The sequence below is a fragment of the Cyanistes caeruleus genome, chromosome 8, assembly GCF_971803275.1.
Source record: "Cyanistes caeruleus chromosome 8, bCyaCae1.hap1.1, whole genome shotgun sequence".
Taxonomy (NCBI): Eukaryota; Metazoa; Chordata; class Aves; order Passeriformes; family Paridae; genus Cyanistes; species Cyanistes caeruleus.
Window position 1 is genome coordinate 11,982,303 of NC_141708.1, and position 14,937 is coordinate 11,997,239.

The following is a 14,937-nucleotide window of genomic DNA, read 5'->3' on the forward strand; positions in this document are numbered from 1 at the left end:
TCTGCCGGTCCCTGCCGCCCGCCTGGCTCCAGGGAGAGAACAGCACATGGCCATTCGCCTCTAGGGCTTCGGCTTCTTTGTTGCAGGAAATTCCTACCCGTTTTCCTCCAAGATTCATAGTAATCTTCCATGACAAGAAGGATGATTTATGACAAATCAAACTCTTCTCTGCCAGTTTTCCCGGCAACGCCTTGCCCCATTGCTGTAGTTGTGACACATTCCCAGGCCCAACCCAGCTTTCTGAAACTATTGTACAAATTAAAAAAAAAAAATAAATCTTGCATGCCTACTCAGAGCTGCACAAGCCCTGATCTGTAATGTGCCTACATGACAATCCTTGTCCTTAGCTCCACTTATAATTCTTGATCTTAAATGCACTCATGAGAGACCACTGTGGATCCATCTAGAAACTTAATATAGCCAGGTAGCACATTGTGACTCCAGACTGAACTGCAAAATGTATTTGGGTTTTGGATTGTTTGTTTCTTTGTTTTATAAATTTGCTCTGTTTCTCAGTTTTATAAATTTTAGGCTTAGATCAGGCTAATGGTAGAGAGGACAAAAACCAGAACCACTTGAAGTTAAATTTAATGTCACAGTGGACCCTGTGTGAAATATCTTCAGTGGGCAAATGGTTGTTGTTCTGTAACTCTGTCCCCTCTGATGCTGTCAGGTGGGACAGTTAATGACAGTCTATCTTCCCTCAGCTGCTGGACAAAAGCAAGAACCCAGGATGTCAGGAATATTTGGGGGTTACATAATCATTGTACATACCTGCAGCTGCCTCAAAGTGCCATTTTCTACCAGTATCAAGGGGAAAAGAACACATTGTACTGTTGAGTCATTAATGTAATTCACTGAGATTTAAGTTCTCTAGATCAGGGATGGGCAATTTGACCTTCTTATGACAAACCTATGACAAATGCAAAGTGCAGCTACCCATTTTGTTTGCAAAAGCAGTCATTATGACCAGGTAGAAGCATTGTTCTGTTCTCTGCCTTTACCTCTCCCAGGGTAGTGGAAACATTTTTGACTATTAGCCACAAAGGTCTTTTTGTCATGCTGGATACTTCTGAGGAAGTATTTCTGCCTGATTCACAGCCTAATCAGAATTAGGCTGAACTGGTTTTTTCACCACTATATACCAGTGACTTTTCTCAGCAGGTTCTAAGGCAGCTCTGGGGCCCAGCAGATTCTAGAGTAGAGAATTAACTAAAAAAACAAAAGCCAACAAAATATAGGGTCCTCCCTGGCCCATGACAATTTCTCAGTACCCTTATCGAACTTGCCTTGCATCATGTGAGCTAAGAAGGAAAATAATTTGTGCTGATATATCTGATTTATGTGTGTTTTCCATTGTCAGCTGCTGTGGAGAAATATGTTGTGGACTTCAGCACTTGGGGGACTGGGAACTTGCAGCACTGATGAATAGCGGGTTACAGGCTGTGTTGGAGGAAATGATGACTGGGACAGCTTTGAACAATGTTCCACCTGGCACAGAATAGATGCAGACAGCCATGAAGGACCTCTGTGCTTGTCCCTAGCAAAGGGGGTTATTTTAAACTTCTATTCTCTTGTACATTGCAGGCTAATTTCACTTAAAAGGAAATAAAATCTGATACTGATGGTTGTGTGACTTCCTACTCCCGTAATTGTCTGAGTAGTCTGCAGGGTAGGTAGGGATGGGATAGCATTGTGAGGTAAATGCAATTGCAGTGTAGCAATTTTTCCACAAGGTGCCAGCGTTGGGCCAGCGGTTACAGGCCCATGCCACATACCTCCCTGCTGTGCTAGAGGGTTGTGAAGTTTGGTCTCAATAAAATGACTTTCATTTGTTCCTTCTGAAGTTGCAAAAACTGGATGGCCTGTACAAGTAGACAATGGAGGTATCCTTCCATTATTAAACTCCTCATCAAGTTGTACTGAGCCTTGTATGTTAAGAGTTGGCAAGACTTGAGTTATCTCTCACCCTCATTACTACTGTTACCCTGATACTTCCCAGAAAAGTCACTGGGAACAGTTGATAATTGGAGAACTGTAGGCACTGTCAGGATCTCGTTCTTCTGAATACACGCGTCTCTTTCAGTATCTAGGACTCTGGGATTTTTCATTATTGATCTGTATTATGATAGTTCAAAAGATATAGTTAGAGTGAAATATTTTTTCCATGCCTGACTGCATTTTCCTTTTCTCTGCAGATGCTGAAAAAGGCTGCCATTTCCTTCATGTCCTGAGTTGTGTTCGGCAGAGCTACAACCCCTCTCTGGCTGAAGTGGTGATGCAGCGTGTCTTGGAACTGCTAGAGAACAACAGTGATGTTGTCAGCACAATGGAAGGATATTTTATGGTATTTTAAAGAGAAAAGATAAGAAAGAGAGGTTGAGAGACTGTGAGAAGCTGTCATTAGCTGGTATGATCTAGATAGTGGATAAAAAGAGCCTTTTGATTCTCCAAATGCTATTTTTGTCCAGCTTCAGAGAAATTGTTCAAATACTTCTTTTAATATTCTTGCTGACTTCCTTGCTATTCCTAGTGATATCAAACTGATTCTGGACATTCTAATCTAGCAGGCAACTGGAAAATAAACTGTGCTCTTTTACTGGAGTAGGATGAGACATTGACCATCCTCACATGTGCATCCAGTGAGCCTAAAGAAAAGTCACTACTGAAGATCAGTTTACAGCAGTGATCATCTAAGGAGACATTTTTCTGGCTTAAAGACTGATCTTGTAAACTTTCACGTGGCAATAGCTGTGGATCTTTCTTTTTATGTGAATTTCATACCGCCTAGAGAAAGGACACACAAGCAGAAGGATTTGCCTATTCTTCCTGGCAGTGCTGGTGCACCTTTGTCTGTGAATATGTAGTCCTCAATCTGGACAGCTTTCCCAGTACCAAAGCAACCCTCACCATTTTCTGTGAGGTAATATTCAGGAAAGGGGTCCTACATCCCTTCCCCATCCTGCAGCCTTTCCCACTGGTGTCAAGCATGTCTGCATTCCTCTGCATTCCCATCTGTGCTACTGATGCCTATTGTTGCTGTTCCTCCTCAGACCAGAATTTTCAAGATCATCTATTGTTTTGCTGTTTCAGTTGCTTCCTACATCACAAATGGTAAAATATAAATGAGATGCTTTGGAAAAAAATATACAGAAGCCACTGAGACCCACTGTAATTTCCTCTGCCTGTTGCTTTCTGTGTCTTTTATTCTTTGTCACTGTTGTGGTAAAATACTGCCCATATCTGTGCTTGCAGAAGAACACAAGGCATAGAAGAAACAACACTGGCCTAAAGAAGGTTACTATGCAAGATGTTTGATCTGGAATAATTATAACTCTGTTATGTGCAACAGTAAAAAAGCAAAGTTGTTCGATATTTATCCTTAGAGAGGCCTTGCTGCTGCAGGGGCTTGTCTGTTTAATTAACCTGTTTCATTTATTGTGTGGAGGTGAGACCTTTAACTTGAAAAGAGTACAAAAGATTGAATTTATCCTTCTTTCCTTTGCACCTACCCTGTAGCAGTTGAAATAGCAGACTCCCAGGAGGCAGCTGTAGTGGTAAAGCCCTATAAGGATTGACATAGCAGGGAAAAATAAACCATATGCATGAGGAAAGCCAGTGAGTAGCCCCATGTGTGCCAGCTCTCTGGTTTGTTATATTATCTGCCTCACTCCAAGCCCTGGCTGCAGATATAGGCTAAGAGAAAAGTATGACAAAATATTTGGCATTTGCATTCAGAGGCCTGTGGAAAACTCTGGCCTTAAAGAGATGTTCGTGTGTATGAATCATTCATTTGCTGCATATTCCCTTTTTGCTGCAGGACTCAATAGTTGGTTTCCTCACAGATTTCCCTACTCCTCATGTTTCTCTGCTTTGAGTCAGGTACCTTCTAGTCAGATCACAATATGGGCCCTGAACAGGTGCTGAAGGGATGTACCTGTGCAGAAGGAAATAGAAGAGGATTAAGGAAGAGCTGTAGAATATTTGTTCCTGACTCCCTCCCCATGCTCTGAATATCTCTCAGTCAGGGAAAGAAGGCAGGTTCTGAGTCAAGTGGTACTAAAGGGAATTGAAACTTTAATTTATGCCTATGAGAAGATATGGTTGGCCACTGGGGAGAATTGCTTTTTAAATTCCTGCTCTGATTGTTGATCAGTTTGAAGTGATGCTTAAAAACAAGGCTGTCTATGGAAGAAGTAGCTTGGAATATTGAATCCTAAATTCAAATTTGCTTCAGGAATTGCCCATAACCAAGCAGTACATATGGTTAAATTGCTTATTTGGCCTGAATTTGAGGATATTTTAAAGGAAAGTATGAGGTGTTTCAGACTATTTGGAAGAGTATGGCATCTAATTTAAGAGACTGTCTTGGCCATTTTCTTGAAATGTTCTGTATTAGCAGAAGTTTATTTTGCTGGGAAAGGGTTAAAGGAACAGTGCTAGCTCAGTGGGAAAGGTGATCTCTCTTAAGTTAGAAGAAAGACCCTGGTTCTCCTGAAGATGACAGCTGAGTGTGTGGGCTGGATGAATTTGGGGAGAAAAAGAGAGTTTGGAGATCATGTTGCTCTTTAGGATCTCTTTATAATAAATTCTTACCAAAATAGGATTACATCTTTGGGCTTTGCAGTTTGTATAGTTACACAAGCAAATTCTGTTGCCTCCAACCCTGAGGCTGCACTTACTGTGTTTTAGATGTGTTTCTTTGTGTAAAGTTTGCCTAAAATCCCTGTCCACTGATTTTCTGTGCTTGGAGGTAGAAAGGGCAGACACTTCTATCTTCATCGGTCCTGCCCCTGTTGCAGTTTCAAAGCACTGAACAACTGCAAAGCCTTGGAGATGAGGTGGAAGGAACTTATCTCAGGAAACACGGGTAAGTTATTCTGGAAAGAAACTGTCCCTGGAAGTTTTTAAGTTGATCCTTGCTGGAGTGCTTGACTCTTGTGATGGAGGGTGTGTTCTGATGGTGTTTGTTCCCTAACAGGAAAAAAGGGATTTTTCTCAGATGAGTTGTCTCAGGCAAGTAAGATGAATAAACACAAGGGAGCCTATAGTTTTTACAAGAGTGAAAGGTTAAGCTAAAGTTAATGGAGGAGCCTAGATTTAAGCTACACAGATTCTGTCTATCTCTACAGAATAGCTGTGTCTTAAGCTTACATGCTTTCTTTTTTCCACAGTAGCCACCCAGCCCAGGTTACTCTGGTTGAGAGCACTCCCTCTTGCACCTATGGGGAATACAACATGCATGTGCCTGCACAGCAGTACCCCGAGGAGCTGTGGGAGCACAGAGCTCACTGTAGGCTGATTTACCCATTCACTCAGTATCTCTACAGTGTGCTTCTGTGACAGCAGTCTAGACATACCCATGTTGGTATAAGTCACCTTTATGTAAGTCGAACTACACACACTAGGGCTTTTACTGCAAATAAACTGTCTCTCTGTTTAAAGATCATATCCTTAACCAACAGAGTCATATCAAGCACACTGTTAAAATTCTTAGACCACACCTATGAAATATTGTACAGAGGATTCAGTGAAAGCATTCTTTCTTGTTTTGTTTAATATAAAAACTCGTTAGGCAACACAATTATTACTGGTTTATTAAAGGACTTAGAAGGTGGTACTTTAATGTGAAGCTGACAAGTGAGAATTCATGTTGTAGAACTGCTTCATGGCCAGCTCCAGTTTCCATAGCAACAGTTATGCCAGTAAAAGGTAGGTAAGGAAAATGGAATTTTTAAAATCAGTCAGCATTTCTGTTACCTTAAAAAGGTAAGTTTCCATAGAAATGCAACACCTGGGAACAAAAATTACTTAAGAATCTCAATATTCTATTCTGGCAAAATGCATGGTGATTGCTTTTCTTGTGAGGAAACAAAGAAACAGCTTTACCTTCAGTCCCTGCCCTCTGCTTATGTGAGAGGGGAGATGAGGTTACTTCATACCTCAGTTTCCCCCTTCTGTAAACTGGGAATAATACAATTCCCCGTGTAGGGCATAAGCCTCATTTTTTTCGTAATCCTAGTCATTAAAAGCTCTATGGGAGCTATTAGAGAAGAACTCTGTGGCTCTGTGGGAGAGAGTGAATGGATAAATGCTGGAGAGGAACTTTAGACTTTTTTAGTACTAATAGCTTTATATTTTTATGCCTCACTTTCCTTGCATATTGCTTTGCTTGTCTTGTCGTCTTGCTCTCCAAGGCAAATGAGGGTCTCCCTGGTTTTATTTATATCATATTTTTCCTGGAATCATATTTCTAATGACTTCTTAGATGACTTCATAAAAATAGAAATCCAGATAAATGAGTTCTGAGTATTCTTGTTCTGAAATCTTTAAATTTGGACCCACGAAGGTATGGATTTTACACAAGCTGCCTGGGAAATGAAGCTTTACTTTCAAAATAATAAATGACAAAGTTAAATATTGGTTACATGACTAAAAGCTGTTACTGTTTTGGATCTGTGTGTACTTGTGTATTCCAGTGATGAATACCATAAATAGGAGTTGCTGATTCATTATTCAACGTAGGAATTCAATGAACAGCCAGTGAGGCATGGAGCCACACAGAGAATTATGAGACAAAGTACTAGAAATCTGTTTGTCAAAGAAATGCAGTTTGGTTTACTTTGAGAGTAAGCTGATCCTGTGGGGAAGAGATGTGCCTAGCAAAGATTTGTATCTTTATACTTACCTCTAAATGGGAGGGGAGCAAGTTCAGATCCCATGGGCACCCTGAATTTTGAAACTTCCTGTCAGTGCAGCGCTGTGTTCTTTATTGCTGTCTTTCAGCACAGTCTCCAGTCCTCCTGCCCCAACTCTCCAGGCTAGAGCAAAAAAAAAAGTTCAGCCACAAAGATAAAAGAATAGTTACAATAATTGGTTACCATCCTCCAGGAGTCCCAGCATTACAGCAACATTTTTGTGGATCCTTGTGGGCAGCAGGGAAATGCTGAGCCAAGGATCTTGGGTTTCATTCCCAGCAATATACCCTGCCAGGCACAGAGACTTTCTCCCTAATTTCTTTCATCTATTCCTGAGCTCCACTCTCCCCTCTGACTTGTTACTCGGGCCCTTCATTTCATTCACAGTCACAGATCCTGTCAAAATCCCTTCCTCTCTTTTGTTCCCTATATCTTTCCTAACTCAAATATCCTTGTCAACATCTGGCAATTGAAGCTTTCAGAATAATCCCCTTGCCTAACTGACCCAGGACTGTTCACAGCCTTTTCTGTTTCCAGCAGGCTGTCCTTTGCTCCTTGTCTAGGCACCAGAAGAGGCCACTTTCTTCCCAGTGTAGTTTGCACCAGGAAAGAGCTGCTCTTTCCACCCCACTCTCCTGAAGATTCAGTAGCACCCTAAATATCATAGTTGTGAGTTTTTTGCAGGTATCCAAGTACAAAAAAAAATGTAACTAAAAAATAAGAGTCATGCCTTGCCCAAACCTGAACAAACAGAAGTCACGCCCCTGATAGAAGCTATCTGCCTCTCCCTGCCACTTGCATGTCCTTGCAGATCTCATTGCAGACATGATCTGTAAAGCTGATGTGGACTTCTAACTCGTGTGTCTCCCAGTTAGTGTAGTCCTCTTTATAGTCTGGTTTTTTTTGTCTGAGAAATTGTGACTATTCTGATGTGATTATACTGTGTGTCTGGGCATTTGTCAACTTCTCTCCCACCACCCCAAATGACTTTGGCTAGTTAAGAAGTGTGAAGGACCCTGAACAATTACAGTCTGGCACTTTTTTAGGAAATGGATGCACTGATAGAAGAGGAAAGCCTAAATCAGTGCCTCCATCAAAGGGAAGGAAGAAAGACAACACCAGAGGAACCACACATGGGACAGTCTCAAAGAACCTGTTCCTGTAACTTAAGCTGCCACAAGAAGTACTTGTTCTGCAAGTGCTCTTTTAAGAAATGATTGGACAGTTTTTGCAGAAGTTTCCTCATAGAGATTGCCCTAAAACAGTCATTTGTAAACTGGAAATCCATTAAAATCTGGTAAAGCTGCATTGGGGTACAAAGTTTAGCAATGGATTGTTAATGATGCCACCAGCCTATTTCCACTAATATCTTTTAATGTGCAATGCAGGCTATACTAATCTAGTCACAGCAACTTACAAGTTGAAACCAGCCCAGATTAACAAGATTGCCTGAGAATAGGAATTTGCCAATGAAAGAAATAACCTAAAGGAACAATTTTCAGTAAGTGTTAACTACTGAACACTGCAGTGCCAATTAACCTGGCACAACATGTCCTACAGCTCTTGTTTTAGCTTGCTTTTTTGTTGTTCACTGGAAGAAGGCACACTCCTTCTCTACCAGCTAGAACTGGAGCTCTCTGCCACCTTCACATCGCTCTGCTGGAAACAAGGTAAGATAAATAGCAAACGTATATCACTGCATAGCAACCAACATGATTAAATGCAGTATGTGCCAAGTCTGTTATTGGCCTGGAAAGTTCATGGTTCCTCCCAGGAGTGGACTTCAGCCAAATATTACAGCAATATTTGGAAATAGGAGGGAGGAATCTATTCCCTCAACTGTCTTCCCCAACAATGGAGTCCTACAAGTCCTGCAGGCCTAACTCTAATGTACTCTTGGCAAGGAACAAAGGTAGTACAGAAATGAAAATAGTGCTTGGGGCTGGGTTTTTCTCTTGTTGACAATATTGGTCATTTGCTTTGAGAGTGTAGGGGCTGTCCTTGTGTTCATGTAAAACTCTTCTTTGCTACATTGTCCACAAAATACCTCTGAGCCAGCTGGTGCTCTGAACTGCTGCCTACACTGCTGACTCATGTCTGTCACTGTTTTCTGTCCTCACCTTGTCTTTTTTCCCCAGTAAAATCTCTTGAACTTAATTCCTGATTCAAAGAAGTTATGGTCTCTGTCCTCCTGTGAGTACAGTGATCCAGGGCAAACATAACAACAGCAAACTGATGTAGAGAAGAGTTTTTGTTGGAACCCTGAATGTAGCAAAGGATGAGAAGTACAGAGGAAGCTGAAGGAGGAGGATTTAGCACAAAGACGTTTGAAATGAGTCCTACTGAAAAAGGCTAAAGAAATAATTGCTTAATGATGCTGTAGACATCTGTTTCAGAACAGGCAGCAGGTGTTGCATGTAATGAAAGCAAGGACTTGTACTGTTTTATTTTCTGCAGTTAGAAAGTAGAGGAGGAAATGAGGTCAGGAAAAATGGAGTAAGAGAACATTTTGCATAAACAGCTGAGTGAATTTACATCGAGCACAGCAGTATTTATATGCTATTCCTCTGCCTTCCTTACACTATCCTTGAACAGGTGCATTCTGCAGAGTGTTTTGCCCTTCCTAAAAGACCAGTGCCTTGGGTGCCCAAAGTTAGATGCTGACGTGAAAGTTTGCCACCAACATGCCTTTGAGGACCAAAATGTTCAGGATAATGTAATTGTCACACAGATGTTGTCGTGAACTGATGAGGATGATCCTGAGGGTAAAGGTGCCCTTGTCTCACAGGTCGTTTGTGTGCCTCAGTCACCAGAAAAGTGGCTGAGAAAGAGTCCATCGGTGAAGTGGTTCTTTAGGCTTGCATTCCTGGTGCTGCATAGTCAGGGCTTAACACATGTCTGGATCCAGATAAATGCCTGGAATTACGTAGATGGTGTGTCCACTGCTCCAAGCTGAAAAGCACACCTGCAACAGGCTCCACTAGAGAAATTGTAACTTTGCTTTCCACAGGGCATTTTTTGTTTTGGGATGATCTTATTTCTTGTTACAAGCAATTAACATCCTACAGGGCATTTTCTTTTTCTAGCATCTCCACTACTGCCCTACAAAGTCTAATCCCAGTCTAATGACCGGAGAAAAAACCTAACCCATGTCTACCCATGGGATGATGCTATTGAGGAGATCCAAAAGTGCTCTTCCTACAGAAGTCTCTCAGTTGGGAAAACCACTTTGCTTTTGCATAAAGCTAACAAAACAAACAGTTAATGCACACCAGTGCTGAGTGGTAGAAGTTGGATGTTACAGATTCTTCTTACAGTGCCAAGTTCATGTGCTCATCACTTGTGTTCAAACTACAGTTCCACAAGCAACTTTTCATAATTTTTATTTGTACATTTTTATAGTTCACAGTCTGTCAGTCAAATGTTTTCTGGTTTGGATATTGGCAGATAAATTCTTCTACTTTCTCTAGGGACTGTGCAGCCAAATAAAATTACTGCTTGGTTTCAGAAAGGGTTGAATGAGTAAAAAATAGTTAACAAAGAAATTCAAATTTCAAAAGGGATTGGTGGAAATTTTAAATCTCAGTGTCCATGTATGTATACATAGAGGTAACATGGGAAGAAAATACAAAGAAAGATTATTTCTTCCTAGACTGACTTTATTTTAAGAAGCCCATGTTTTCAATAATGGAGATTACCACATTTTTTGCAGAGGATAAGACAGAAACCAGTCCCAAAATGTGCTGTTTTGAGAACAGTGACTGTGCTGAAGTCAGGGATAGCATCCAGGAAGAAACCTGAGGGATCCCAGTTCAAACCTGTGATCAGTTTGGTAAAATTCAGCTGTCTCAAATGTAAGCCTGACACATATATAATAAATAAAAAAAAAAATGTGTCTTGGGCTTACTTAAATTTTTAGGCACTTCAAGATATATCTACAAAGCCTCTGTAAAAATGGAAGTACAAAGTGTACATGGATGAAAAGCAATGTGCAATGTGCTGCTACCACCCTAAACACCGTGCAGTGCACGTACCACAGAGGGAAATCCTTCATCCACAGCTGCTAATAGAGGACTGAAAAATACCGTTAGCCATGAAAGGGTTAAACGGTAAGATAGCTGCTTCAAGGAAAGGATACTCTATAATTTAAGTCCAGAAGGTGAAGCAACTCTTACTCATAATGTAAGTAAAAGCTGTTATGCCGTTGGAAAAGCATGTACACTGCCTGCAGAAGGAATGATTATTTTGTTTTTTCCATTATATTAGATTGCACAGAGGGGCTGACAAAGCAGCACTCTGCTGAGGAGGCTGGGAGGGGAAGGGGCACAAAAGTACTGGGCTAGAGGAAGGGGGACTTGCTCTGCCAGCACTGCTGCTGGTTCCTTCAGCTACCCTCTACCATATTAGCTAGGCCTATTTATCTCCAAGTGAATTTCATTCAAAGAACAGTAATCTCCCAAGAAGATGAAATGCAAATGGCTTTAAAAAAATAAGGAAAAAAGATCACACCATGCTTTGTTTCAGAGTTTGAGATTTGAATGCCAGACAAGCTCTACCATTCCTGTCATTCCTATCAAAAGCTGTGTATGTTGAAATGCTGAAGTGGAAGGACTGCATGGAAAGCAGCCTTTTTAAGAAGCTGAGGTTTTGTAAGTACAGAAGCTGAGACGGGAGTGTAACAAAGGCTCTGTGTTGTGCTCTTGCACATCAGAGCCAATAAAACCCTAAGGGGCACATCTCTAGTACCATGTCTAGTGGATTATGCATGCAACTCCAGTTGCCAGTAATGAGTTGTGTGGCTAATCTGTCATGCACAGCACTGCACAGTTCCCCTTCCCCCAAGGGGCTGAGCTCATGGCATTTTACTTCCCCCCCCAGGGTGCTGAGCACTGTTAGAGTGTCTTCAGTTAATGGGGACAGGAAAACACTGTGTTCCACCTGGCTGCCCAGCCAGAAAACAGAAGGGAAAATCATCTTTAACAACAATTCTAGCCGCCACAGACAGGGCTGTTAGACCCCAGCATGGTTAACATTCAGGGGCAGTTACCTATCTACAGTGACATGCCATGAATTAATAAGAGACATTAGAAACGGCCCTAATGGAGCAAAGAAAAGCCTGTCCCTTGTTTTATTTTCTCACTGATTTAATGACCCAAGTGTTTTCAATTTACAACTCAAATGCTTATTTACAAAAAAATTGCCAGCATGACAGGGTCCTCTTGAAATATGAAAACTCAAGTCATGCTTCAGCTCTGACAACATCACACACACACATTCTGTCACGCATCAGCTTTTGCTGTAATTGGAGCAGAGTCCAGGCTGCTGGGCTGTAGCTGCACTAGGTCTGTGAGGCTAATGTGATTACCTGCTTGTTCAAAAAAAAAGTGAAAGAAGAATATTTGCCCAAATACCCACCTAGCAAAAGAGTAGAAAAAAGCTTTTAAAAATAGCTGGTTTATTTCAGCTTTCAGAAGCTGAATTTCCCACTGTGTTTCTCAGGTGAATTTTATTGGAAGCGTGAATTTTTGAAGGTGAGTTATTAAATCAGCAGTTAATACTTATATTAATATATGTGTTCATATTGTTATAATAGCAATGATATTCCCATGCTAGGGAATGATAAGACTTCAGTAATGGGGGATTTAAAAAAAAAAAAAAAAAAAAGCAAATACTAGTAGTTTTAGCACTAAAATCTCCAGAGTTAGTTAGTTTCCTACAAATTCAGTGTCTCAGCCTCATGTTCATGGCCCTGGTCAAGTACAGGCTGTTCTGCACGTGGGACTGGGCAGGGACCCAGCCTGCTGTGCTCCTCACTTCATACTCAGGCTCACTTTCATTCAGCCCCAGCAGCCGGAGCCCAGCTCTCCAACACAAGGCTGGGACGTGCCATCAGCTTCAATTTCCCAGCTGCTGCCTAAGACAGGAGCAGATTTTCCCAAGCCTGCAGCATAATAAGGGGTTTTGGTTATTTTTCTGCCTGCTTTGCAATACTTGGAGAGTGGACTCCCACTAGACTGGGTGTTGTACATGTTTTGAAAGAACTATCCATGCCCCTGGCAACACACATTTTTCTTACATGCATGGACATATGCAGCAAGCAAACAAGGAGAGCGGGAGGTGGCCGTGAGCACAAACCCGTCAGACGATGGAGAAGGAGGAGGGACAGAGGTACAAGGGCTGGCCAGGCTTCACAGGTGGGATGGGTTGTGTGGAATGGAGGAGAATCAAATTGTGTTGAATAGAGGGAAAGTGAACAGTGGACCAGATGCCATGAATGAATGGGGTAGACACCAAAGGGGCACAAACCCCAAGGCACCAGTCTCAGGTTTGGTTGAAAATAGAAGCTCGTTCCTTACAAGAGCAGATGAGAAGAGTATCAGTAAAAAGATGCAAATTGGTAAGAATGTCAGGAAGGATGGGGCAGGGTGTTTGGAGAACGATGTATTTTGTCTCTCCCTCACAATGACATGTTTTGAAAGCTGTTTTACAACAAATCCTGAGTGTTTTCAACCACGGAGAGGATCCTTTATTTTTCTTTTTTTTGGACAGGGTGATAGAAGAAGGGGATGGAATGTGTGACATATATTGATAATGGCTGACAGGGAAGAGACATCCAAGACCCAAAAGACTGGCCACATCAGGAATATTTTTATCAATGGGTTATTTGAATATTTACATTTTGAAGAAAGAATCTTCTTTATTTGCTCTGCACACCAGGGACTTCTTGGCCAGTCTAAACAGCAAAGGTTTCTAATGTAAATAATTGTTCTTCTGCCTTGTGTCATGCATGAGAATTAGAGGTGGGAAGTCCCTCAAAGAAGAAGATAAGCCTCAAAAGTGCCAATGGAAGTGGGAAGATGAGGTTTTCCCCTCTGTTGCCCTCCCTGTCTCATGTATACCTGTGTTCCTCCTGGGGTGCAATGCTGGGATTTTGGTGTTTTATGTCAGGTCATTTATTTTGGTAAACAGTGTATAGTAGCTGGGGAGGGAGGAGAAGGCTGGCTCCGAACATCTGTCCTTATCACTATGCCAGCAGATACCTGGTTCCCACCTGGCAGTAGTTGATATTTTATGCATTGATGGGGCTGCTCCTGCTTCCCCCCCCTCCCCCCGCCTTAAGCTGCTTGTGGAAACCTGCTAGGTTTTGAAAACAACCACTTTTTCATGCCCGCCTTCTGGCCCAAATACCTAAGGCTTTGTGACTCCGGTGTCTGTCTCATGATTGTTGTTCAGGGCCAGTAACATTGTAAAAGTTCTGATTCAGAAATTGTGCCTAGAGCACGTCAGAGGAAATCACATTGAGATGGACGGTTCTGACTGTAAATGAGAAGCATATTTTGCCAGGAGCTGGTCCTCTTTGCACTCCTGGGCTGGCAGGTCTTGAGCCCTCAGCAGCACTCTGGAATATTACTGGAAAATCTGCCCGGACTGCTATTCAAGAGACTTCAGAGGAAGGAGAGATCTTAGTAACTTCAGTTAATTTGGCTAATAGCTTATGAATGTCATAAAACAAGCTGAGGGCTGGAAGATCACATTCAAGTTGCCATTTTTGACATAACTTTAAAATAATCATATGCAAAGTAATGATGCATTATTGAAAAAAAAAAAAAAAAAAAGGCACCTAAAATTTCTGGGACAAATTCTTTTTGGAGCGGGACTGAGGAAGATGATACCCATTTACCTGGGCATGTATATACAAAGAGCTGAATAGGTTTATCGTTCTAAAATCCCCCATAATAGAGGGTCTGTGCAACCTTCCTCCAGCTGTGATGCCTGTGTCCCTGGGGGACACGGCACGGGGACCTTCCCAAGCGCGGCCGGCCTTGAGCTCCCAGCTGGAGCCTGCAGGGAGCGGGCTCGGCCCTTCACTCGCGGTTTCCGGCGTGGCCTTGGCCGCTCGAGGAGGGTATTCCGGACCCTTTCTGCAGTGATGGAGGGCCCTGGGGCATCCCGCGCTTCCCGGGCCGCCCCTTCCCCCGGGCTCTCCTCGAGGTCGGGCCGCGGTGTCCCAGCAGAGAGCGGGGGCTCTGCCCGGGGCTGGTGGGGTCCGGGAGGCCGCGGGGCACCCGGGGGCAGCCGCCCGCCCTCTCCGGCACTGGGGGCGGTGGCTCCCGTCCCGCCAGAGCCCCCGGGGCCAGGCGGGGGCGGAGCCGCCGGCCCGGCCCGGCCCCTCCCGCCGCCGCTGCCGCCGCAGTGGCCGCGCAGCCCCGGGGCAGCGGGCAGGGAGCGGAGCCGGGCT

At 42.8% G+C, this 14,937-nt stretch overlaps 1 protein-coding gene across 8 annotated transcripts in view; it reads left to right on the forward strand.

Moving 5' to 3' along the window:
* Positions 1–3,172, forward strand: part of STN1 (STN1 subunit of CST complex) — a 40,293-nt gene extending 37,121 nt beyond the window's left edge. For all 8 annotated transcript variants that reach the window (XM_086899411.1, XM_086899413.1, XM_086899416.1 and 5 more), the window contains one exon: positions 2,199–3,172. In XM_086899411.1, the coding sequence (XP_086755537.1) occupies positions 2,199–2,356 (158 nt within the window). In that variant the 3' untranslated portion in view covers positions 2,357–3,172. The remainder of the gene's footprint in view (positions 1–2,198) is intronic.
* Positions 3,173–14,937: the final 11,765 nt, after the last annotated feature.